Source organism: Symphodus melops (genome assembly GCF_947650265.1).
Source record: "Symphodus melops genome assembly, chromosome: 21".
Taxonomy (NCBI): domain Eukaryota; kingdom Metazoa; phylum Chordata; class Actinopteri; order Labriformes; family Labridae; genus Symphodus; species Symphodus melops.
In genome coordinates, this window is record NC_136711.1 from 11833668 (window position 1) to 11861209 (window position 27542).

General features: G+C 39.6%; 1 protein-coding gene across 1 annotated transcript in view; it reads left to right on the top strand.

Moving 5' to 3' along the window:
- The window catches only part of atrnl1b (attractin-like 1b), a 64735-nt gene extending 42470 nt beyond the window's left edge, over nucleotides 1-22265 (top strand). The window contains 4 exon segments of the mRNA XM_079333902.1: nucleotides 2943-3021; nucleotides 12005-12112; nucleotides 18902-19016; nucleotides 19917-22265. Of these exon segments, the coding sequence (XP_079190028.1) occupies nucleotides 2943-3021; nucleotides 12005-12112; nucleotides 18902-19016; nucleotides 19917-20041 (427 nt within the window). The 3' untranslated portion in view covers nucleotides 20042-22265.
- Nucleotides 22266-27542: the final 5277 nt, after the last annotated feature.

Genomic DNA, 27542 nt, shown 5'->3' on the forward strand with positions numbered 1-27542 from the left:
TCAAATCACCCCCAAAGGGTTTCAGGACCTCGTCATGTGAGAGATAGAAGGTGAAGAAATGACGGCATGGCGGGGGGAGGGGAGGAAGCAACCTCTGTTGTCTCTCCTTCTGGCCTCACAATTTCAGCTTTCCCCGTTCACGTCAGCGCTGCCTCTGTTGGTCTGATCCCAGTCGGACTGTTTAATGGGCTGTGACGCTGCTTTCACTCTGTTATCGGACACTCGACTGTTGGATGTCATTTCTACTTTTTTTTGCAGCTTCCAGAAACATCCTTGCATGCGTTTATAATCTGTGTAAAAGCTGTCCCAACGTGTTCAGAACATGTTCTAGTCGTAAAGGGCGAACGGCGTTTCTTACTTTTAATCCTAAAATACGTCAGGAACACATTTTCTTTTTCCTTTTTTTAAAATTTTTTGAATGCTTGTTTTTTTTTGCCTCTCCTTTTTTTTGGTGGTGGTTTTCATTTGTTTCTCTCCTGTAGAAAGAAAGCAGGTATAGATCCTATTGATTGTTTTCCCCATGGTAACTGTATCCTTGTGGTTACAGAAAACAGCATGTCATTTCAAGAAACCACAGCTCAGTTTAGCTTCCGTCCGATTTTATTCCCCTACGAAAAAGGGTCCTACTCGGTTTTCTTTAATAAAAAAAAATAAAATAAATAATAATAATAATCCTAACAGGCGTTATAATGATGACGATTGTTCTGATAAAAGATCTGTCTGACGTCACCCAGCTCAGAAAAGGAAGTATAACGTTTGACAGCTTCTTCCTCGCAGACACCCTCTGTCATGACTTCAGAATGTTCTCTAAACATTCAAGATCCTATCCTGTATCCTGCATGCAGTAAAAATACACATAGAGCATCCATGCATTAGGGACGGTAATTTTGTCTTCATGTCCATATAGAAATGGATAGTTATTACCAGCAGAGGAAGGAGCATTGTGGATTTTAGCTTCGTCATTGATAATAAATAAAAAAAATCTCCTTGAAGCCCCCCAAAACACGTCTCTGTTTAAAGTTCTCTTCAAAGCTGTCTAAGCGTGCGACTTCTGAAAGAGTTCCCAGCATGGACACTTTCAAAATAGATTCCAGGTGTGATGATGAGATGTTTTGAACACTGAAATCGTACTTTCTTTCTTTCTTGGCCTGGTGTTCCCTTCCTCGTGTCTTAAATGCTTTTTCTTTTCTTTTTTTCCTTCTCTCTCTTTTTTTTTTTTTGAGAGCTCAATTTTCAAAGTTATCACATCCTTTTAGAAGTCTTATCTCTGTCTTCAAAGATCTCGACCGATGGATCTAGCAGGAGGGGAAGGGAAATTGAAAGACAGGCAAAATGTCTAACAAATGGGGCCCATGAAATCAGAGCTGCTCGAGTGTCTCTGCTGAAATGTGCTTATTAGATCAGACCGCCCGTTTTAGAGATGTGGCGCGTCCCTAAAGACGAGGGCTCATTGGTCGTATTACGGCCTCTTTTATCACCCTGTGATTGTCTCTTTGTTCTTGGGCATCAAAAACAATGTCATGCTCCCCTCAAGTTCACTCAGACGACAACGATTGAATTATATTATAAAGATCTGTATTCATACTGAAAATCAAGATCGAGCGAGCGTCTGTCTTCTGAGCTCGCCTTAGGACACGAGTGTTACCGTTTGACAGGTTTCTCATTCCAGTCACACTCCCCACCTGTCTGTCCTGTAAGACTACCTGCCACTGTCCCAGCAAACCTTAAAATCTTGTTTGCCTCAAAGACAACGAGCTTAGCATACAGCTCGATGTCTCTTTAGCTCATGATAATCTGAACAGTCTCTTCCATCACCGGGATAATGAAGTGGAAGCTCTCAATCTGTCATATTTTTTTAAATGATCCCAGTAGCCCTTATAGCATGCTGAATATCCCTTCACTAATGGTCTTACTTTTGGGGTAATTAATTGAAGTAATCAGCCAAAAATATTCAGTCTACTAAAGATGAATGTGGACCCTCTTTATCAAGTCTCAGCTGCTCTGTCTGTTCTCAAGTTAAGAGGAAACATGTGATCTTTAAATCCACCTTGATTTGGGTTTGTCTGTGATTTTTAAAAATGTGTGAAATGTATGTTGAACTGTAAATAAATACTTCTGATACACTCGTCCTGTTTGACCCCGAGGGGAAATTCAGATGTATCATCAGAAGAAGTAAATCAGTGGTTCTCAACTGGTCTGACCTCCGGACCTGTCAACAACTCCTTAAAATGAGATCGCGACCCAAGTTTTGATGATTTTTTTTTTTTTAACCAATGACATTTGTTTTCTGAAAAATGTTGCAGAGCCCCTTTTATGTCCAACCCAGCAGTTGAGAACCACTGACGGAAATAACCTTGAGTTGGTGTAGGAGCCATACTGTATATTTTTACCTCTGTTGATTATATCCTAGATGCATTTCCTTTAATGGGTTGGTTATCATTTTCGGTAATTAGCAGTGGGCCTTATTGAACCTGTTCAGTTGTGTAGAGGGAGGCTACATAAAGGAGGTGATAGTTTAATTTCTCGGTTGACCGTCATCGTGACCATCGTTATCATTGTTAATTTGAACACCTATTCTACTTGTCTGGACTGATTTTTTTACTCTTTTGTTCATTAAATAAACAAAGTAATATGGACTTTGATTTTTTTCTTTCTTGTACAAATGAGTCAAAGTTACAGGTCCACAGAGTAAGTTGGTCACCACAGTTAATAAACTTTTTTTTTTAAGGGAGAAAATAGAGCTGGTGTAGGATGTACAGTATTTAAGAGATTTTTGCTACTCGGTAGCAATAAGCTTAAAATGAAGCACAAACATGTTTATACTCATTTTGGTCATGCAAAAAAAGAGAGAATATCTGCGTCATATGCATGGCTCTGAACAGATGTTACTTATGTTTGTCATCACAGTGCTTGACGTTGTTTCGTCTTTTTTTCTGTTACAGCTGCTTTCTATCGCTTCTCCTGGTGGCTGCAGTCGTGTGGAAAATCAAACAGACTTGCTGGGCTTCAAGGCGGAGAGAAGTAAGTCAATGAAAACCAGCCTTTGATACATAACTTAAAAATGTACAATATTGTTTTAGCTCTGGCTCCTTCTGTAGAGAAGAGAGGTACCTTTTGATCTCTCAGCTGAGATACATTTTACACACAGGGTGTCACGATGGTCCCCCAAATACTCTGTAAAATGATTTAGACCTAAAAACAAAACCCGGGGGTTTAACAGTGAGCATCTCAGTAAGAGAGAAGTGGCGTAGAAAATGTTTGCCGTCACAGTCTGGAAGCTGGATTTGACACTTCAATGATCAAAAAGTTTTCAAAAATGTATACACCTGTTGTAGTCTGTAATTTGGCCTCCTAGCTAGCTTAAACGTCATAAATAAACAAGAAAATACAACATGAATAAAAGGTGCCTACACTTCCTGGTCCATGAAATAATTTCTTCTCCCATCATCCCATGCTTCTTCATGACATCCTCAAACTATGAACTATGTTTTTGTTTTTTTTAATTAATAGAAACTTTTTGGTAGAAACTACCCACTGAGCTCTAAAACAGGCCCCATGGTCAGAGTCTGAAAACATCACTTTATAAATAGGAGTACCAGCTGATTATTTATGCACATCCGTGGTGATTAGGATGTCAAAAACCTGAGCGGTGAGATAGAAAAATCAATCCATATCAACAACCAGTGTGCTCCGCTTAATGAACAAACTCAGTTCATTTAGAAGCTTCATCTGCAAATTGAACACGCTTATTCGTGAAGTATGCCCCCCCCCCCCCCAGTATTTGATCAATTATTTTGTCAGAAATAATTACAGGTAAACGTTCAGACAGTGGATCAGATAAAGTGCAGCGTCAACTTAAATGAAGAAATCTAAAACTATGAAGAAGACGGCGGGCAGAGATATGGCGAATGACGGAAACATTAGTATTCAGAGTTGGTGTGAGAGATGGGGTCGCGGGGAAGATGGGTATGAAAAGGGGAAAAGATGAAATGATTGGCAGATGGAATTTTGAAAGAGAGGGTAAGAAGATACTGTGCCTGTGGAAAGTGATGAAGAGAGAAAATGTATGTAAATCTCCTCATGGCCCTGAACTCAAACAGCATGGAGTTCTCACTGATGTCTGTGACTGCATCTATCATCTCCATCTCTTCAGAGTGAATCCTATATGTTCCTAGATTCTGTTTATTACTGAAAAGCACGCCGTTTAATTCGATGCTCATCCAGCCCTATAACCTGCAGTCGGCTAATAAAGCTCCCACAATTTATTCCCCCTCTGGGAATGACATTGATAATCATAGGATCTGAATTTTATACCCTCTAATTGATATAGGAAAGTAAACAAGAATGATAGCTAGCATGCCTGTGAATCATGCCTATCCAAAGAATTAGAGTCAATAAAAATTAATGCAGGCAGATGGGCTCACGTCATTGAAATTCTGCTCACTTTTACTGTCTGCTCTTCACATTCCCATCATCTGTTTGTCGTTGCCCTTCAGCTGCCAGATGAAAATAGATAAATAAAAACCTCCATCTTTTAATTCCAGGTGATTGAAAAGTTTTGTCCCTGAAAGAAGGAGATAATTGCTTTGGATTGTGAGTCTTGGAGAGAATTTTTTCTTTTTTTCTTTTTCTTTTGCAGGTGACACACCGCTTTATTACTCAATGTATGTATAAACACTTAAAGTATATTTTATTGCTCTGGAGATGGGTGCACATACCATACTGTATGTGTTAGCTCATCAATTTCCAGGACACAAGTTGAGTCTATTTTAAGATTAGATCCATTCCATCCAGATGACATGATGGTCCTCGGTCGGTCATATTGAAATGAAAATCATCCTTCACCCTGAAATCCACTGATGTTCAGTTGGAGTTTGTTACAGCCTTCTTTAACCTTTAAGCGGTAAAGTATCTCAGACTTAATGAACACTATTTCCCATAAACACAAATCACTGAAGCAGTTAAGGATTTCACTCACTTTTTCTCAGTTTGATTTACAATATAAAGACTTTAAACCCACAACAAGAACATTTAGATGCCGGCGCTGCTTCATTTGAAAAGAGATGTAACCAGAAGTTTCGTCAGAGTTAACAGCCTGGAGGGAGTCTTCAGGGCTGTGACGCTTACTTTGTTAGAAGACTTATTAAATACTTCCTATATGGAGGTCCTCTTGGCCACTTTTCAGTTATATCCAAATCAATGCAAACTTTACTCATACTATAAAGGACTAACCATCGACAGTAGTTCTCCAATAAACAGGTTTTCTCTATGAAATGGGTCGTCCCTTTTAGACCTCCTGAAGCAATTTGTGTTTATCCACTTGTGTTGAAACATTATGGAGTCTTGTGTGACTTGTATGAGTCTTGTATGACTTTTGGACTGCTGGACTGGACGCCGTTGAATGATCACAAACTCAATCTGACATGAGGACAGGGAATAAAAAAGTGTCAATGAGGCTCATGAAGACGGGGCAGTAATGAGACTCTGAATCCATCCAGGAGCATCATGAGTGTGCAAATCTAACCGAGGCTTTTGTGGGAAATATGTTATTATGGATTTTGATGGAGAGATAAGCTTATAATAATATAAGTTTGTACTGACTATCTTTCTGTAAAGAAGTATTTTTAAGAGAAAAAAATCAGTTAAAAAGATGTAAGAAAAATGGAATTATAACCATTTAAGTCCTCTACTTAACTTTAGAACCCTACCTTGGTAAATGTGTAATGTCTGGACTCTTCAAAATTGGTCATCTGCTACAATTATACAGTAATGAGATAAAAGACCTGGTGCAATTGAATTGATGTGTGACAAGACTTGGGTCCTTTGGTGTGTATGTGTGGGGGTGAAGAGACAACAGCTGTAAATGCCACGGAGGAGGACCAAGGCTGACCTCCTTGAAGCTGCATGTGGGGGGTGGGGGGGGGACAGATGGGGAGGGGGGCGCTGACATTTCACAAGACTGCAACACGGAGATGTTTCACACACAAACATGTGGCTCCATCTAATGCGGCTTTGCTGTCTTTATCTCTCTCACACACTCAATGCTAACACACACACACAAACACACCTACCTACACACGGCGTCCATTGTGCAAAGTGGTGATTTTTACTGGCACTCTAAAAGCAACCAAAGCTATAATTGAGCAGCAGTGTGCATTTTTAAATGTCCCATTTACCAAATCCAACAGTAGCTCATCCTCATCTAATTATTAAAAGCTATCATCAGGCCATAGAATTGGTCCTGACCATGATATTAGTAATGGCTGTTGACAGTTTTTAATTGGTGGCTTAAAACTGTTGGTTGTGTCTGCTTAGGTTCTTGGCTATTTTTCTTATTTATTTAGTATTCATTTGGGGATAGTGAGTTCACTCTCCTGAAAAACTCCAGTTGTACGTGTAAACGCAAACAGCCACATTTTCCACTCAGACGTCACCGGACGTTTTTTTCCGGACAGACCCCTGGTATTTTTTTTCCCCGCAGCAAGTCGGATAGAGTCGATGAGAGAATGCAGCGATGTATTCCCCTTGAGCCAATGGGAAGCGGGAGTGACGTTTATACACTGACTGTACCGCTACTGTATGATCGTGATGAAACGGCCGCATTACGTTCTCTGCTCGCTCTTTTGTTGACATGGTGAGTCTGCCAAACTACACGGAGCATCGATATGACGGCAAATCTTAAACTACAGCATCCTTGAGGAGTCTGGGATAATCTCCCGTTGTTAAGAGCGTATGTGAAAACCCAGGTTAGGAGAATATCCGGAGAACATCATTTGAATGTCTTTTAGAGTCATTTCCATTCTGTATTAACATTCATTGCTGCCAGATAGTGTAAAACAGATCGTGTATAACAGGCTTAGCTATCAACTGATCAACATGGGCAGCTTTGAAAGACATCAATAGCATTTACAAATGTGAGCACAGTAGATTGTTGAAATCAGCTAACATCAGCTAGAAGCAATTCCACGGACTTAAAGTCATATAGGGGCGAACGGGTCTGCAGACTCTGGTTAGAGTAATCAATCAATCAAGCAGTCAGTCAGTTTGAAGGCTTCGCAGATGACAGGAAACAGCAGAAATGTTGACAATTCTCCAGGATGGAGAACAAAACTGACCGACTTTCTTTTTTTTTTTTTTTCCTCTCTCTCTACACGAACGTCTGCGATCGAGGCGTAATCTCACGTTCGACTCTTCCCTTGAAGAGCTCCATCAGCAGCAGCCATCGATTACTTTAATAAGATTATCTTACTCCTAAGCCCCTGGTCACCTTGTTTGTCCCTTGTCCAGTTTGAAAGTTTGCACCCTGATAAATTCCCTCTGAAGTCACGGATGATGCAAAGAAACTACACTTTTAGGCTGTTCACCTAATGAGCGAAACGATAAAGAAATCCAGCCAGGTAACACTTAAAACAAAAAAAAAAAGGTAATATTAATGTTATATGTAGTGTAGGAATTTATTGTTATGACTTTACACAGCTTTAAAAACCCATTTTAGCTTTATTTTCTAATGAGTTCTTGGTACTTGAGCCTACACAAAAGCACTCAGGCTCATCACTTTCATATCCGAGTAGTTGTATGTAGAGGCTTCTTACTACGCTGGGCGTCTGCTGTTAGTGATCTCCAGTCCATTAATCAGTGAGTGTGTGTTCCATCAAAATGCTAATTAGTCAAGAAATAGAGAAACGACAACCAAAACAAAGCAAGTTACCTCATGTCTGTCTTTATGCGTCGAGGAGTCAGTGTTATTTTGTGACATTTTCCTTTTTATGATGTTCTATACCGATGTGTTGACTCTCTTGGGGGGGGGCAATGTGTGTGTGTGTGTGTGTGTATGTGTGTGTATGTGTGTGTATGTGTATAGGCAGTGATCTGTGCAAAGGACAAAGTGACCTGCTTGGGAGAAGAATATGCTCAGAGGCGGGATGACACTTACCCTTTTATAGAATCCAATGAAGTGAACAAAACGTTGTATTCATGAAGAGAAAAAAAAAAAAAGAGAGAGAGAGAAGATAATTCCTGCACTCACTTGCCAAATTAATCAAGCTGCATAACCGCGCACTGCATGTCCATCCTTTATCAGAACAGTGAATGGCTCCAGCTTGTGTTCTGGACTGAATCAAGTCTGTCATTGGACGAGCGTTACGTGGTTGTCCAGAGTTCACTGAAGCCTTTTGTCATTAACTTAATATTCACACTGTTTTTCCACTCTTCTTCTTTTTCTCTCTGGACCTTTCAAGGTTGTTTTTTTCTTTTCTTTTTTTCTTTTCCCCAGCACATACAGAGCAAAGCGCTAACATCAACCGTCTTTACCTCTGCTCACTTATTGTAGCTTCTTAATGAAATTCTGCACCGTGATAAATAACATGACTGTTAGCTGACATTTGGGATGAATGTTGTTTGATTTGAAGCTTTTGTGTGAGAAAACCATCTCAAGCCGTTAGTCTGTTTTCTTGTTTTGGCAACAGCCCCTCAAGACCCTCTATCCTGCTTTTTATCTCCAAAAGGGCAAACTTCTTTTTTTTTTTTCTTTTTTTTTTTTTTGTGTGTGACCTGTTGTGGCCCCGCAGCGTAAATCTGATGGTCTTGTGTTGCTAGTTTTGATGTTTCATAGTAGTGATGGAACAACAATCAAACTCCCTGAGATTTGAAGTTTTCAAAATCAACACTAGAAAGAGGAAAAATCAATCAGCTGATCAATCTCAATTTCATATGGCTGTTGTTGTTGTTGTTTTTTCTCTCGCAGCTTCGCCTCCCCCGGGGGAATGTTTCTCAAAGTGATTCAACAAAGAAGTTGTCACATTAACTCGCGTGAACTTTCTCTTGTTCACTTCTGAACATTGAGTTCTTACTACAATGAAGCTTGTCTGCAAAAGTGTTTGATTTTTAACATTTAAAAAAAAAAAAAAAGCACCTATTAACGCTCAATACACATTCATTGAATCCAGCACAGCATCCATCACAGGATGTAACACAGCCAAATAAACAGCCACGACAAACACAGCTCTGCAGATGGACCCCAGAATGACTATGACAACATATTATTCATCATATTAGAATGAAGCACAAAATCAATACAAAGCAGACATCACCTTTGTTAGTTGTGTTATTGTTAATTTCAGATGCTTCCGACAGGTGAGGGTGCAGTTAATTAAATCACTAATTAAGAGCACACACTGTTCTGATTTATTGTTCTTTAAGCCAGTGTCAGGTCCCTTTTGGGGTTTTTTTAAACATGAATCAAATTCCACTATTACCATTTTTCCTTCTGTTTTTCCGGATCCGTTTGACAGATGAATGAAAATGTTAACAGAACAGATTTTTTTCTTTTTTTTTTTTATTATTATAATTATTATTGTACATAAGAAGGAATAAAAAAACATTACAGAACAAAAACATACTGTGCATGACGATTAGTAAATAAAAAAATCTAACATCGCTTCAGAGAGAAATGTGCAGGAGAAGCTAATGTCAAACATGGAAAAGAGAATCAGTCGCAGTACTCTTGATGTGAGCTTTTTGCAAACCTGTCATGAAGATGGAATCCATTATAACTTGAGATGTTGGTACAAAGTGCCTCCTAAAATGTATTTTTTAAGTGTTTGCGCGGTGCGATAAACCTCTCCTGACCTCGACCACATTTGACCGATTCGTAGCCAGACTATTGACTACTTGGTTTTTTTTTTTTTTCTTTTTTCTTTCAGAGTGGTGTTTTTGGACACTAAAAGGGTTTAATACAACATATTAAAGAACACATTTTTCATCCTGGAAAGAAAAACCTGGGGAACTCAAGAGTCAAAAAAGCAGAGAAGTTATTAAAGCAATAATGGCGGATAAATGGAAAGCTGCAAGTATGTCGTTTGTCGGAAAGGATTTCTTTCTTCTTTTTTTGTGGATGGGGACAGAGTTTTATCCTTCAGCTGCCAAATCAATTAGTCTGTTTTATTTTGTCATTTGAAATCTTTTTTTTTTTAGAAATGAATATTACAGATGTTTCTTGATCTGTCAGCAAATGTTGAATCCCTTAGACTAGTTTGTTCCATTCGTACGAGATGAGGTGTATTTTTCTTACTCTTATGAGCCATGTTTATTGATCCACACACAGCATATGATGCCGATGGTCACAAGCACTTGATGTGCTCTGTCATCTGAAGTACAATTATATCTTAATGCGGCACACTTAAGCTCATCACAAATCCAATACCAATCAGTGATGTCCTTAGCACCAAAATGTTGTCCTGTCCGGATATTGATCAGACGGCGCTTTGCTGATGAAAGTGTTGCTCTAGTTGTTTTACAATATTGATCAGTGGGGAACAAGAGAAGCTGTTTTCAGTTCACTCTTAGAAAAAGCAATGTTGTCACTCGTGGGCAGTAACCTCAAGAGCGTTTTATGACGTATGTAATGAAAAGAGATGACGGGTTATGAATTGTCGGAGGCTGATTGGCTCGAGTGTAATAAAAGTGGATTTGCAGGCTGTAGACTGTAAATGACGATGTGTTTATGAAGCTACAAAGAACATGTTTTCTTTCATTCAACTCTTTACTTTATTATAATACAAAATGAAACATCAAATAGCAGGAAATAAGTTGGTGTGTATTAGAGCTGGCCGATTTGCGTTTTTTCTGCCGATAATGACATGGGGAAAAAAAAAAAGAAATCCAACGCCGGTATCAGCCGATGTCTTTCCTCGATCTATGTTTGATCTGGAGAGAGAGATATTAATTCACCCAATTATTGCGTTGATCACTCAAATGCAGTTATCAAACTCCTGTGGAAAAGACATATATATAGACGTATAGTGTAGACAAGACGGTCACTCAACTGCACACGTACGTGCATCACCCGCTCCACGCTCTGCAGAGTGATGATGCTGGTCGTGTTCCACATAGCGCACCCTGCTGGCGACAGAGAACTGCTAGCGTAAACCAACGATTTGACAAATGAAATATTCATTATTCGGTCGAGCTCTCGTGTGTGTGTGTGTGTGTGTGTGTGTGTGTGTGTGTGTGTGTGTGTGTGTGTGTGTGTGTGTGTGTGTGTGTGTGTGTGTGTGTGTGTGTGTGTGTGTGTGTGTGTGTGTGTGTGTGTGTGTGTGTGTGTGTGTGTGCGTGTGCGTGCTAATTTTGATCCGTGTTTCCTCCTTGACTTTCATCTGGAAGTGATGTTCAGTGTTCATGTTACAATTTTCTGATTACTGTTTCAACAATGATTGGGCTTGATTCACATATTGATGAGAGACGAGAGATCTCTTTCATTTGGACACAATGATAAATGCATACTATGTATGGAGTTCATTAATCACGGCTGAACTATTGGAGAGATGTCAGAATGCAGATTACTGGAAGCCGAGCCCCCCTGAGCTGGTGTATGTTCATGCCTTGCTCAAGGGCACCTGGGCAGTGCTCGGAGAATGATCTGGCACCTCTCCAGCCACCAGACCAACTTCCATATTTTGGTCCGACCCAAGTCCCTACGGACTGACCTAGTTGATGCCCCCCAAAAATCAGGGATTCTCTAAGTTGGGTCATCGAACCATCGCTTGGGGGTCTGCAGAAAAGTGCGCTGTATCATTGAAACAGTACATCTACACACTGGGACCTCTTGCAGCAATAACATCAGCTATTTTGTCCAATACTCCCGCCTATTTTAGTTTTGTCCCAATAGATCAACTCAGATATGATCGTGACATGTCGGTCACTTTAGTGTGCAAGGGAGAAAAATAAACCCTCAAAATAAAAAAAATCCTCTGAGCCAATATTTTCTCCAAGTGCATAAATAAGTTACTTGGAAATAATTGCAAAGTGCTCCATAGTATATTAAGACATTGTATCATCATATGCTTATCAATGTTACAATAATGAGTCCTTGGAGCCCCTGGTGTAAATGATGAGTACTATATGTATGGAGTCCAGTGTTCCTCGAAGCATATTTGGTATTGCGAGATGTACCTGTTATCTTACCAGACTCTTTTCTGTTTTACTGACTTGTGTTTCAATGTTTCAGCAACTGATGAGGGAGCGTCAGCAGATGGCCAGTCGTCCGTTTGCCTCGGTTGCTGTTGATCTGGGCGGCAAAGGAGAAGAGACAGCCCTGCTGCAGCCTGTGCTGGATGTGAGTTATTACATCTCTCGACAATGTATGCGATAATATCGATTCTTGTATCTTCCCATAATGATCTCTGACAGCGAAAACAGTCAGTCGTGCATTATGGGAAATATCCTCTCCCCAAATTCCAATATTTTTGAAACCAAATCAAACCTAATTTTGTCCTCTTTTTTTTTGCCAAGGCACCAGACACGAGCAGGACTTTAAAAGTGCCTCTACTGACATCCAGAGCATCACATAGTTTCGTCGTGCCTCGTAATTGGACCTTATTGTGCGCTCCTCCACCAGCTCATGCGCTCTGCTCGCAATTCTGTGTCAGCCCTTTGTCCACTCCCCACATCGATAAGTAATCTGCCGCTGATAGCCCTCTCTCCACATGTCCCCTCTCCTTTATATGAATTGTCCTCTGCAATCAAAAGGAACAGACATGCTGACGTTTTCAATTGTATGTTAAAGGAAACGTCGCTTATGTGAACTGATGTCATGAAAATAGATTTTTTTTTTTTTCCCCCACCCTGAAAGTTTTTCAGAGCTCTTTAAATGGGACTTCAGTTTTACAAAACAAATTCAGTCACAATTCTGAAAAGCATCGCCCAATTGGAAAATTATTTATTGAATAATTATTTTTTTTTTGCACAACTTTTCCTCTTAGGTCATTTACTGGCGACCTGCTGCTTTTAAAATGTGGATTAATTCATCATTAAACCCTGCACATTCACATGCTTTTTACCACTCCACCTCTTCATCCCCCGTGTGTTAAATACCCCCGACACAAAGAGAGAAGAAATGCAGCTCTGAGCACACTCCAGGGCTCAATGCCACCTGGGATAAAAGCATAACTTAAAGCAATGTGGGGAGCTGCATCCACAAATTGACATCGAAGGACCAGCAGTGTTTCCTCGGTCTGTGCCGTCTCTGTGCCACCTGCCGCTGAGAGAAATAAAATCTCTGTGGCAACCGGCAAAGAGGCACTACATTAGCTATTAGTGCGGCGCTGAGTGCCACTCAATGTGCATTATGGTATCGTGAAGGGCAATGTAAAGAACAAAACACTGCTTCTTAGCTCTCTGAGTGCACTTTATTGTGGCACTTTTAAAGTGGCTCAGCCGGTATCTGAAAAGCGCCTGGATAAAACAGCTTTGTCTTTATTTTAAGGGAAATATTAACTACATGCATGTCAGTTGGACAGGTTCAGCACTTAATATGTTACTCTATCCTTTTCTTTTACTGTTGCAAAAAAAACGCAGATAGTGTTGTTGTGAAACTGATGCATTAGGTCGAGAAGCGGCTTTTAAAATGATAACTGTGAGCGAATATAAAAACGCCACACCCTCAGTCCTCTGCTCCTCGACCCTCTCGAGATGCCTGTCTTTGAAAACGTCACGCAGAAGTCCTCACAGATCTGAGGGGAGTCACTTTCAAAGTATTCCAGGAAAACACGGCGGAGAACTTTGAGAAATTCAGCGAATGTTGGGACGAAACAGATGGTTCGGCGCTTCGGTGCTTTTCTGTCAGTCGTTGCCATCTCGTCTTTTTCCAGCACCAAATGAATGCTCTCTCACCACGTGCGACCATATAGGAAGGCAGAAAAACGTCAACGTTTAAAAAAAAAAAAACGGATATTACAAATAAAAATCATCAACAGTTCAACGTCTTCACAAAACAAAGCCAGCAAGGAAATAAGAGAACATTAACTCTAAGGATATGATGAACTCACATATCGGATTTTTATTTCTTTCTGTTGAAATAGAAGTTAATCATCAGATCCAAGTCGTCCTAACATGTTTTTAAAAACACATCTATTTGGTTTTGAAGTGTCCAAGTCCATGTTTGGTAGCACATGCAGCTTCCTCACATGGCTTGGCAGCAGCACAAGGTGAAGCATATGATTGAAACCAGCTTCATTCTCTTTCATAAAGGTTAATTAGTCGACATCTGGCTCCACTTAGCTCGTGGAAATATTTGTTGACGTCAAGAGGACACGGATGCTCACTGGAACCACTCGTTTGCAGCTTTTTTTCACCAGCTCTCTTTCTGCTTTAAGACTCGGACCTTCTCTTTCGCACCTGTGTCGAGAATGTGAACATGTGTAAAATCTCATCAGTATGAATTTCATGCACTGCGGGCCTCTCTGAGGGATCCGTTTTCAAAGTCAAAGTTTTTGAGCAAATCTTTGACCAATCATTCGAACACTAAGAAAGCGGATGCAGCTTATGCAGGATTCAAGAATGTGATCACAAAATGACCCCTCGCAGCCCTTCCAACACATTAAAACATTTCACACCGTTTACTGTGACTGTCAGCTCTCATCTCGTTTCATTAGTCAGTACCAGCTCTGTGTCACTAAGTCTTCGCCGAGCCTCCAGCTGGTCTGAGAGCAAACGGAAAAACAGCCTTCGGTGCCCATTTCCTCCATTTTCGGTCAGGTTTTTTAACCCCTCCCCAAGAGATGGATGTTGCTTTTAGTGACCAGGATGTCAGCAGCTGTTTGACACAGAGCCAGTCGGAGCACCAGCATTGCAGGGCCAGGCCTCAATGTCACAGATGTCTCTATTCAGTATGGCCGACATTCAACATATGGAAACGCTAACGGACAGCTAGTGTGATGGATGACACCTGTCAGCAGGGGGGAAAAGGAAAGCTGATACATTAAGTGTGTTTATATGTGGTGGTGTGCTCGCTTGTGTGGCTGGATGGGTACGAATGACCAAAACAAAATCCTCAGGCTTGATTAATGTGTCGAAGAAACGCAGGCCGGGTAGACTTTTTATTTGGAAGATATGAAAATGGACACTGCAATTTGAAAAATCTTTGATAGGAAAGGCAAGCCTGTGATTGAAATGGAATGAAATGATTTATTAATGTTTTTCATTTCCTCTGCACGGAAGGAATACTTCCGTTATCCCAGATTAATATAGGAATTTGATTTCGGAGAGAAAATGAGAACGAGCCAGAAGAAAGAAGCTTGTTTAACTTGGCTGTTATTATTTCTGCCTTTCATACAAATTAAAATGTTCACTTTAGAGCATCAAACATCAACACATCGGATTGAACATACTTGTACATCCATCTATTTCCAATGAGCTTACTGTACACACAATGGAATGGAGAGTTGCATGAAGGTATATCATTTGGTCACCTAATTAATAGACAGCAATTAAAAGTAAACAACAGTAATTTACCAACTATCTGATTGAAAAGGGATGACAACATTTTCAAATAGTATGATTTGTAGTTCTAAGAATCGCCAGTAGAGTTGTTCTGAAAAGCCCTGATTTGAGCTCTATGCTAATTAACTAACTTTAGCATGTTAGGAAACTAACTGTAGCTACAAGAATTTATTTATTACCACTAAACACCAGCTTCCTCTAAAACTGAAAGAATGCTATTAGTTTTTGACAATTAGAAATTTGCTGACCACTTGTTGACGCTTCATTAATCCAGGACGGTGACCATCAGGGGACCACATGTCTTCTAAGAGCTTGTTCGAGTCCATAATAGTCACTCTCATGATAGTGCTGCAATTCAGTTAGCCATTTAGCCAATTAGCCCCTTTTATCCAAAGCGATGAACGTCGGAGAGTAAGTAGAACACAAGCAAGGATTTAGAAAGAAGGACACAACGTCAGTGCGTGCTCGAGGAAAAAGCTTCGCAGGTTGGTGTAATCAGTCATCTGTGGAGTCTTAGTACAAAAGCTCAACTCAAGCAGTTCAGTTCACATCAGTACAAACCAAAGTAGAAGACCCACAGTGGGATTTATATCGCAAAGCCATCAGTACAGCTGAAGTAACACTTGGATGTATTTAAGTTAATTATATTCTCTAGAAATGGGCAACTTTGGTCACAGCAAGGGCCACATTCATTGTATTCTCACTGCCAGGGGGGGCCACATTATAGGATACAAAAACAATTAGTAATTATATCTTAAATTTAAGTCAAGATAGACCAGTAATCAATAATTATTATGGACATATTTCTGGTTTTCATGATTTTATGGCAGATTTTGTCATGTCTTCTATTAATTGATATGTAAAAATGGACCTGAGGGCCACGATGAGGGTTGATGGGGGGGGCCGCCAGTTGCTCACTCCTGCTCTAAAGGCTTCTTCATTTCTCATTGTCTTCAAAGTCGGACTGTTAGATGTAACAAATCTCTTTTGCTGCACGTGAGTAAAAGCTGCAGTTCCTCATTTTCTTTCAAATTAAAGGTAGGCTTGTATCCAAACAGGAAGTAAAGTACACTTAGCTTCAGAGGGTACAAAATTACAAAATAAAAGCATAGCAAAAAGTTGTGAAATGAAAACTAATGGAATTTCAAACAGGCAGTTAAAAATGTGAGTAATCAGGATTAACTTTTGTTATTCAGCCATTTATTACCATATTAAACTCTTATGTCTTTGATGTTTCATGATGTTTCTGCCTCGTCAAATTAAAAAGACACAATTCTTTTATTTATACCAAGAAGAAGTTCTGCAGCACCAAATTAACCAGAATCCTGTGATTCATTAGTTTGCAACAGCTGTACGCGTTTTTCATCCAATTGTCCAAAAGTTATATCAAGTATGATTTATATGTTATAGTAAACTGAACTATTGTTCTATGTGCTTTCTTTCGGATATTTGAGTTCTCTGGCACCATGTAATGAACATACAGTTGATCCAGGAGACGTATTTTCCAGCGTAGTATATCCACTGCACGTAACATATATTACATTGGTAGATTTTTGAAATGAGGCATCGTAATATGGACACAGTATAAGGAATATTCTCTTTATATATTCATAAAACAGCTTGACTGGCTATTAAATCTGTCATATTTGATTTCACTTTGTTTCTGTCCTCTGCTCTATCATTTCTGTCTTCACCTTTGTCCTGCTCTCTCTTCTCATCATCGTTCTGCCCCTCTGCATTAGCACCAACTGATTTGTAGCACAGCCAAATGGAAAACACGCTGAGCACTTAAACATCTGCGAATGAGTTCATTCTGCAAGTGTAAGGGGTTAATCCGAATGTCCCTAATGCTGAATCCATAAAACGGACTGGATGATAAAAGACGGCATAAACCACACGGGGGGTTCGACGGAGAACACTGAGACTTCGTGCAAACTGTCGCACAGACACATTTAATGATCTCTGTGCATCCGTTAAATACAGTACACAACATCTGCCACAAATTCGTTCCAGCTTTAGATACCACTCTACATGGCACAGAGAATCACGTCACCTTTACTCTTTGAATGTCGAGCATCTATTTAGAACAATCTCTCTTCTAGCCGAGTCTAGACATTTTGCTCGCGAGACTTTCCATATGATGTCTTTTCTTCGAGTATGGTCATAGCTTTTCAGAATAGATTGTAGTCTGCTGACATCAAGATCATTTCTACAAAGTGAACCCAAACTGAATGAAGACAAACGCAACGTACTATCAGCAAGAGAGGCTAACTTTTTTTTAAAAAGCACAAAACCAGAACATCCAGTACATGAGAAACACACACAAAGCTTCATGAACGGGGTTAAACCATTTACTCCTTTCACTTAAAGGCTTCTGCTGCTGTTAGACTCTTAACCTGTTATTAATTCACGTGTCTGTGACTGTAATAACATCTCCATTAAGCATTTATACAGGACTGCCCAAAAGAGATTTCCCATTGTGATGTTTTTTAAATGGTTTCAAGTAAAGAAACATTCAATTTAATATTTAAAAAAAAAAAAAAAAGGTAACTGAAAAAGATGTTGTTGAACTAACTAGCAGCTGAACTCATGTTCTGCTCACTGAATAATATATCATTATGATGTGTGACCGTTGCACTGGAGTTGCTTTCAGTTGATCTTTTAATGTTGTTTCAGCACTCGGACATTTTCCCGGTGTGAAGCCGTTCATCCATAGAGAGCTTCCAGTATTATGACCGTACTTGGCTTGAGTGGCTTTTTGATGCTTTTAACATCACCTAGTGACTGTGATAAACACTGTCGTTGTGAACCATGACATTTGAAATGGAATATTTAATTGGCAGTTGAAAGACCAAATGACGCTTTGTGCTCCGTCGGGAACAAGATTGCACTTATTGTGATGAAGAGGGTTTAACAAGTTTCTGTTACGAGACCGCTCAAACACATACTGTACGTCACTATTGATTTTTACAAGTTTACAAATTCAACTTATATATTCTCTGAAATATTTGATCGTTAAAGCAAAGTTTGAAATGAACAACTTTCAGCACCACAGTCTTGATTCTCTCTCTTTTTTTTTTTTTTTTTTGGATTTGTTTTCTGCAGCCCTCCCTCTACCACTTTGCCTCTGCTGTCACTCTCATCTCCGTTTTAAATCCAGCCAGACACAAAGAAGAAGAAGAAGAAAAAAAAAGCCAATTCTATTCAGACATGTTATTATTCCCCAATTTCTATGCCTCCATCCACAAACATGCTGTGAAACCTTTGGCATTCATTATCAGGATGACATGTTTTTCACGCTTCAGACAAGCGGTTTTTGGCCATTAACTTGGAGGGCAAGTCATTGCCTCGGTACACGAACCGCCTGTCAGCGACACACAGAAGTGTTTTTGTTATTCGGCCAATCAAAGCGCGCGTCTCAGGAGGAGGGCGTCTTAAATGTCGCAGCTTCAGGGGTTAACATCATTGACTGATGGGCTGCTGGTTCGTGTGCTATAAAGAAAAACAAAACAAATATGAAGTTAAACTGCCATATTACTCTGGTTAAATTGGATGTGACACTTTGAAGTAATGTTAAGTCCTTTTCATAATTAATTATTTTTTTCCCCCTCTTTTGACCTCTCAGGGTGCACCCAAACCCGTTGCGATGGAGCCGTGTTCAGGAGGGAAAGCTGCCGTGTTGACCGTCCTCATACATCTCCCCTCTGGGCCCTCAGGCTTACCTCCACCTGGACAGTCAGGTAACTCACACACGGACCAAAACAATTTGTATTATTACAATTCCAATTTGCCAACATTTGCAGCATGTGCTGTGTGAATGTGAGTCAGACATTTGCCTCATTTAAGCTTTACTCCGGGAGAATGTGTGCGTATTTGGTCCATTAAATAGACCTTTCTATATTCACTTTTCAAGATTTCTCAGTTAACCCAAAACAGGTTTTATCACCCAGAGGTGCACACAGTTAATTTCAGCTCTCTCTCTCTCTCTCCCAAGTCTCCAGTGACTGTCTGGATTAGCTTTACTGTCACGTTCTGTTAGTTGAGGTCAAATAGCCCAAAACTCAGCTGCAGAGCACACATGTCCATCAATCTCCACTAAGTGTAAGTCACGAAGCGGGGAGGAAAATACGCTCAAATGTTGGCATCAAGAGGCAGATTTAAGGAGAAATGAACGCTTTGTCAGGTCCTTTTGTAAGCTGGAAAACAAACACAAAAAAACAAACAATGCCACTTGTGATATAACTCCAGGACTTTAGGAGAATAGTCATACTTTTCTGCTCAAATTCAAATGATGCTTATTCAGGATTCACGTAGCCCACTGAAAAAAATAAATTGTCCTTTGGAGCTCAGGGTTTTGTATGGATTCTGCATGTTACTTAACTGCAAGAGAGAAAAAAAAACTGAACGCAACTCAATAGACCTCATGTATCTTCCTGTCTTCTTCTCCTACAGTCAGTGTTAGCTCCACAGTCGTGCCTCCAATTCCCAAAGGACAAAGTCAAATGTTAGCTTTTTAGAGCTGCAAAATATTCTCCCTCAAATTGTGCCTCTGCACGTTTGAAATATCGCACATGTGCCTCTAACATGCATTTGAAGAAAGTGGCTTCACGGCTCTCATATTCTTCTGCGCTCCTCTTTAGGAATCATCGTTGCCAGTGCCCTGATAGACATCTCACAGCAGAAACCAACAGATTTTAAGGACAAGTCGCAGGCTTTAAAGAACAGAAAAGCCCATCCTCCGGCACATCAAGGCACCTGCGTCTGAGCGCGCCCATCCAGCCCGATTCTTCGACCATGTGAGCTGGGACTGTTCAGACGTTGCCCCGGTCCGAGGGCTTTATCAAGAGACAAACGTGGCTGCTAACACTCAAAGTGAACTTGCCAAGTCCGAGGGGGGGGGGACACAATCCTTCCTTACCTTTCCTGCTTCTAAAGTCCTTCTCCCATGACTTGAACTACTTTTCCTCCACCTGCTGGACCCTTCTGCTCCCCCCTTTATCATGAGCTGTCGTCTTGTGCGAGGAGGGACTCTGCCTGGTCGGTTCCTCCATCAGAGAGATCTCGCATCTGTTGAAAGCTTCAGCGTCAGTATTTTGCGACACCTTTATAATGGGAAAGCAAAGTTGTCTGTATTTGGGTTCTATCAAAGTTTACCTGAGTTAAAACACATTATTTAAAATACGCTGCCTAGGTTTTAGTTTTAGTTTTTTTCTTTGCTGGACAACAACTGGTATTTTACGGTGCTAATGCATTTAGTTTCCATGACAGGCCTTTGACGTATGAACTCATCCGTTTTGCCTTTTATAGGGAAAGCAAGGACTCCTATTTCTTTGTTCCAACCCATAAGCACATGCTAGTGTCTTGACAAAGGACAGTATTAAACGAGCCACTTTCACCAATTAGCGTTACGATTGATTTGAAGCATTTACTGTACATATGTATCATCCACCCAGCTGAAGCTAAAGTCTGTAATGTCGGAGGAATGGAAAGCTGCCGAGGAACGAGACTGCAAAAATCACAACGTGCAGCAATCTGGGAGAAGACCAACGAACAGAGAAGAGGCACAAACAAACCTTAAATGCATGGAAGACTCGAGAACAGTCGGAGATGATTTCATTTGCAAACCAGAGGTTTCCTTTGTTACATTTGGTTTTCAGTGTGCTCGCCGTTGAAGAAGTTACATGATGCGAAGGAACACTAAAGTTCAGGTCACTTCTTTAATGTTGTTTTTTTTTTTTTCGCTGTGCAACTTGGACATTAAGCTTGTTGAGCTTGCCCTTGGATTGGCGCGGTTACGAGAAAGATGCCTGCCTGATAACATAAGAGCAGGGACATTGTGCTGGCGTTGTACTTGTTGGTTTGTACGTTTTTATGTAAGAGTCCTCTAAAGCTACAACTTGATTTCAATCTATCGAGTACAAGGAGTTCTGTTACCTTTTTTTTTACAAATGCCTTGGCTTTCATTGAACTCCTACATGGGAGGAGGGGCATGTTGATGTGCAGTATTTTAAAAAGCTGACTGTTTTTTAGCCCCGCCCCCACACACACACACACACACACACACCTCCCTGGGCTGTACAGTGTCTTGTTGGAACAAATGTGATTCTTTGTCACTCTCTCTCTTGAGATTTCATGTGTTTGTCAGGTTCTTACGACCGTATGACAAGAGATTATCTTTATTTTTCAGGCCTTGTCACCTGTTCCTATTATATCTATGAATTGTAAGTCTTTTGCTACACTTGTGAAAAGAGCATTTCTGTTATTATTTTGTTTTTGATATTTAACAGATTCCTGTGTAGTAGCGCATTTAACTTGATTTTATTGTTCGGACGTCAGCTCTCTTTTGAAACTGTGCATCTTCAAAGGGCATTGTATTTGTGTTGCAACTTGTTCAGCTATGATGCATTTCATAAGGATAGTATGCCAGCTAATGTGTTTTTATTTTGTGTTTGTAAAGTAATCCGATAAAAGTGTCATTACACAGGAATCTGGGTCTCACCGTACCGTGGAGAAAAAAAAAGAAAAAAAAAAAAAGATAAACTGCATATCAGTAATCTTCAGTGTATTTTAAAGATGGACAACATGCCAGAAAATAAAAAAAAAACAGAAGTGAACATTGTTCTTGCACAGCGGTCTTTTTAAATACAGTACAAACAATGCAGCCGTTGGATTCTGAGGTATATTTCTCGCCTGCCTGTCGTGTTTTTTCACACCAAGCTTCAACCGACAATTTGTGATTACATTCTGGTGCCCAGCGTTCAGCACTGCTTGATTGCCTCAACTAAAGATAATTATTCCCTCTGAACATGTGTGGCAAACAGCAGCCAGACACAGACCTGAAGGTTGTGCGTTTTGTGCACGGATACAGTGATCGACAGGAAAAGTTGCTATACAGTGTATTTTCTACAGATTTTTTTCTGATATAAGATTAATCTATATGATCTTCTTAAATGTTTATGAATGTATGTAATAAAAGAATTTTGTTGGAACATTATTTTATTATTTCAATTACAATTTTGTGAGTAATTCTTCTAATTCTTTCTAATTCTAAAAGTGGAATGAAAAAAATCCACTTTTACAGTGTTTTTGAACATTTGGATAACCTGAGTGTCTACTGACCCACACAATGTCAAATAAATCTACCCAGGGTTTGCTGGGTTTGCTGTCTGCATAAGTCTTACAAAACAGAGAAAAATAATCTGTTACAAATTTTCTCAACTTGTGACATCACAAGTTGAATTGTGGTTTTAAAAAAAAATTTAAAAAATCCCTCCCCTCCCCTGGTATCTCAACCCATGAACTCCACCTGCAGCCTTCAGCAAAACTTTTGCACAGGTCCACTATTTGTATTATCGCTAGCAAAGGGAAAACTCATTGTATCATTGTATTTAAAGAGACACACACCAAAACGGAGTGTTTTGAGAGAGCTGGTTTCTACAGGGTCACAAACCCCCTCTGGTGCTTGATTTGTGTTATATTTTGACCAAAGCACAGCAGAGATGTTTCAGTTAGATCACAGGGGACTGTCAGAAAAGGTAAAAAAGGGGGATATATGTCCTCTTTAAGGATTTTTATAATTTTCTAAATCCATCAGGAAACAAACAAACATCCATGGGTCAAATTAAGCTTTGAAATTGTATGTGCCTATTGAATATATTTATTTTCTTAATTTTGTTTATAGAAGAATAAATAAGCATATGACTGAGCAGAGCTACAAAATCATAAAGACGACACCCCATGTGGGAAATCAAGTTTATTAAAGTACCTTTTCAAAAATGTATCCTGTTAAGACTTAATGTGAAACAAACAGTGCTTCCTGCAATGTCGTGTGTACTTCCCTTTCAAGGTGCTTAAAATTAATGACAAAATCTGCAGCATACGACCTTATTAAAGAGCGAGATTTTAAGTGTTTTAATTCATGTGCAATCCCCCCACAGAGTGTTTTTCTTCTTCATGAGCAGTTTGCAATTAAATGAGTGTAAAGAAATGGATGCAGCCTGCCGAAGTGCTACCCTACATCATCCTTATTAAAACTCAAGTTCACTTACCTGCTGCAGGCGATTTTGTAAAAATATCCACAACACAACTCTAGGAGCGTTCCCATGACTGTAATGCTGCAAATGACAACGAGCAGAAAACCTTTTAAGATATACAAAGGGAACATGAAAATAATACATGCCTTGTCATTGACATTTTTTTTTTTTATCATATGTCAGTTTTAAACCTTTAATTTCGTTGAATATTTGTGCTTCAAAATGACTATCTGTGTGGCCCGTGTGCACTTGTTGCACGCCAAAGAGAGGTGACAGCTCTGGAGGTGACATGTGGTCTACAGGCTCCATTATGTCGTGCAATTTTGCAGCCCTTTTGACTGCCAGTCGACCGTGTGAAGTGCAGTCCAGCTCCTAAAAGTCCACCCCTGCTGTTCTGGGTGATGCTGACAAGCAACATTAAGAAGTGGGTTAGAAAATAGATGTATTAGAGCAACGTTTGGCGGCTGTGCCACAGCTCTTATGGTCACGTAATTGCTCATAAATTATACTGTAAATGAATCTTAAAAAAAAAAAAAAAAATGGAAGTGTAAAATATCCACAACATGACGGAGACGTCATTCCAGTCTACTTTGAGATACTATGGAATATGGTTTTAAGCAGCATTTCCCAATACAACATCCCAGTACTAAATTCTGATCAATAGGCCTGAAGATCGACCATCATCAATATTCTTACAATCAAAAGGTTATGCAACTTTTGTATTTTATGTGTCTAATGAACATTTTTTCTGTTCTTATGGTGCTTTTGTAGGATTTTATCATCGGTTCTTCTGTCAACAGAATTAAAATTAGGCCTGGAGGCCATAATGTTCAACTTTTACTTTTTTTTCTTAATTATGGAGTGCAAAGATTAAGCATTTATAATAATGTCATCTTATTTAGGTTAAAATAAGTTTGTAATTTCCAAAAATTTGTTTTAACACCACAATCTTAAGGCATCATATTGCGTGTTATTGTCTTTATTGTATAATACAGTATGGATTGAACCAATAAGCTATGCATTTGATTTGTACATTGTAATGTTACATAGCAGTCCAAGCCACTACACCAGCCTGCTTTCTGTCTTTCATTGTTTGTTTCTTTTTTAACTTAGTTTTTATTTACATTTAAAAATAATATATACAATAGAGTTTTTCAATTGTTCTTTTCTCTTTTTATATTTTTACGAGGACAAAAATAATGATGAACAAAATCAGAATGATACGAATCCAGTTACATTAAAAGGGGGAGGGGAACCTCTTGGCTGGGAGGCAGTGACCAAAGCTATACTACACCACATGAAGTCTGTAGCATAGGATCTTTTAGACGATTCGTCCTTTTCATTTCAGGACTTTTGGCTTATACAAAATCATCTCCAATGGGACACACCCTGTCACTCCAGCTAAACACTGGATGGACTCAACCAACGTTTGAACACAAAACCTCCTGGCTGGCTGGGGACAGTTTTGGCCACTACTCCACGTTGAAGCCTGTAAATGTTTACTCTTTAAGGGGGTTTGTCGCTTTCATGTGAGAACATTTGCATACCTTTCTCCAATGGGAGACAGCCAGATCCACACTGAATGGACTGGAGCAAGACTCAAACATGTAACCCTTTTACATTTTATAAATAAAAGAATTAAAATCTGAGAGAGTGGAGGTCTGTCATCCTGTCAAATCCATAAGTACTCACAAGTCCATAAAAGGTTGATAATAAAATATTGTCCAGTTTGTTAACTGTGAGTTTAATATTTCCCTAAAAAGTTACACAAAGGTTGCATTCCTTTTTTAAATAGTTTATGTGCATATATGATGGGGGAGTATGGATTTTCTGTTTATCTTAGTTTGTCTCAATATAATTAAGACACTATAATATAGTGTCGACAACTAATTCACAAATAATCCTGTGGAATTGTTTCCCCTATTTTAAGAATTTGGAGGGCAGCACACATCTACAATCAGAGTGTCCAGGCCTTAACATCTAATATGTCAGTTTGTGCGTTACGAGCAGTAATGGAAACGTAAAACCAATGAACTAAAAAAAACATACTTGAGGTAGGACTCTTATGAAAGGTCCTAAATAGACATTGCTCTTTCTCATAGCGCAAAGTCTCTTAAAAATTACTGTATTATTGTTGCATTCACGTCATGTAGTTTGCAGTTAAATCAATGTAATGAATTAAAATTAGTTAAATTTGTCACTTTCATCATGACATAGTATGTAGTAGTTTGTGTCACTGTGTGTTAGAGAAATCTTTGGTGGCCACTGGCCATGTGTCTGATAGCTCGTTTTACGCACACGTCCATGAGACCATGAAGTGGTCATCACTTCACCGACAGGAAGTTGGCACATTTGAATTTTCGACCAACCCCTTGACACTTAACCTGAGAAGCAATTCAAATCCTCTCCGCTTAAAGTGTTTTATCCAAACCTGATGCTCCCCTGAACAGCCCTTTACTCGCGAGGCTTCGTATAACTCCACTTGACTGCTTGAAAAAACTTTGGAGTCTTGATTTTTGCGCTCGCTGCCGCGCCGCGTGTTTGGAAGCTGTTAAAACTCAGCTGAAAAATCTACCCAACAGCTGCTGTTTACAATGACTAAAGCTAAGTGTGCTCGTCGAAATTGCTCTACAGTTGCTTAAGGACATGGTTGTGTCAAGATTAATGGACTGCACATTGGGACAAGGATGGTGAAATGATGTGGAACAACTGTCTCTCCAGGGACGTCAGACGTCTTTACGCACGCAAACAGTGAGTTGTATTTCTGATTAATGTTATTTTACTGTTCTGTTCTGCATCTCTTATACTTTCCTTACTGTTCTTTTGCTACTTTCAAATCATTTGAGCAGACTTTTCTTGGTATATATTATTGGCTGAGTTAATTCACTTTTGGTACTTTGGAAGGTGCAATATGGCACAAAGGGAAATGTGTGTGCTAATATTGAATCCTGATGAATGTTGTGGGCTGAAAGGCTGCGCATGATTGACTCTTCTGATTAATGTGAGGTCTGTTGGTACTATCATTGCATGTGGGCTTCTGGGAATTGTAGTAGTTTATCATACACACAGCTCATCAGCTACATAAGATCCTAATTTACTACTTCTCTTCATATCTCGATCTACACATTACTAATCAGCATTTCACCAACTTAATTTGCTGATATTAATTTAAAATTAATGGCAGCACTCACTGAATGAGTTTGCTCTGAACAATTTTTCTGAAGAACACATTTAGTTGATAATTATTATGTTCTTCTTTTTTTTGTTTTGGCTTGCAGCTGTATGGATTGAATACTGGCCAATTCACAAGTTCTATGTTGTGCCAGTTTTCTTATCCAGCTAAGCTGCAACATGTCTTAATGTGGCTGTGTTCAGACTTTAACTACCGCCGCACTCTAGTTATATTTTGCAGAGTTCTCTCCATGTTTTTGAGAAGTCAGCGACCTCCTTTCCAGACATCAACCATGTACCTATGCTGGCCAGTGAGCCGTGTTCAACATGTATCTTCGAAACACCTGAAAACAGAATGTTTACTTAACCTAAGTAATGTGCGTGCGTGCGTGCGTGCGTGTGTGCGTGCACCCAACTGACTCGTCACCAGCTGCGTGTACAGCTCTCTGTGAAGGACAAAGTCTCTATGTCAAGGTCTCAGGTGTTCTGTTCCTGCTTTAAGAAATACTGCCTTTTCAAATGAACGTCGACGTGTAGTCGTGAAGCCCTGCAGGACAGTATGATCCAAACGTGACTTTATATTGTAAGATCGCTGTTTTAGTTCGTAATGTTCAAAGTGTTAGCAGACTTGTTTTTGTGTGCGCGTGACAGGTCAATAACAGTCGTGTGATAGTAAACACATTGCTATGTGGAGGAGTAATGAGTGTGATTGAGAACAGCTGGTGTCAGACTCTGCAGCGTGCCCTTTGTGGACGTGGAGCTCTCCGTGGTGCTGAACCGCTGCCCGAATGGCATGGCAGTCTATTGTGGTGTGCTGAGAAGAACCCATGACAATGAAGCAGGTTTCCTCACAAATGACTTAACTTTTGACAACTGCATTATTTTAGTAGAAATAAAACAAACTCTGCAGACTGTGGGGTGGATTACTGACATTTCTAAGCAGCTTTACCTGAACTAAAAATCGAGAAGTGATCAATATTCTTTGACAAGTTTACTTTCAACATTTCATAAATTCATATTGATGGTGAAGTGATGAATGAATGGTTGACTTTATTTATAATA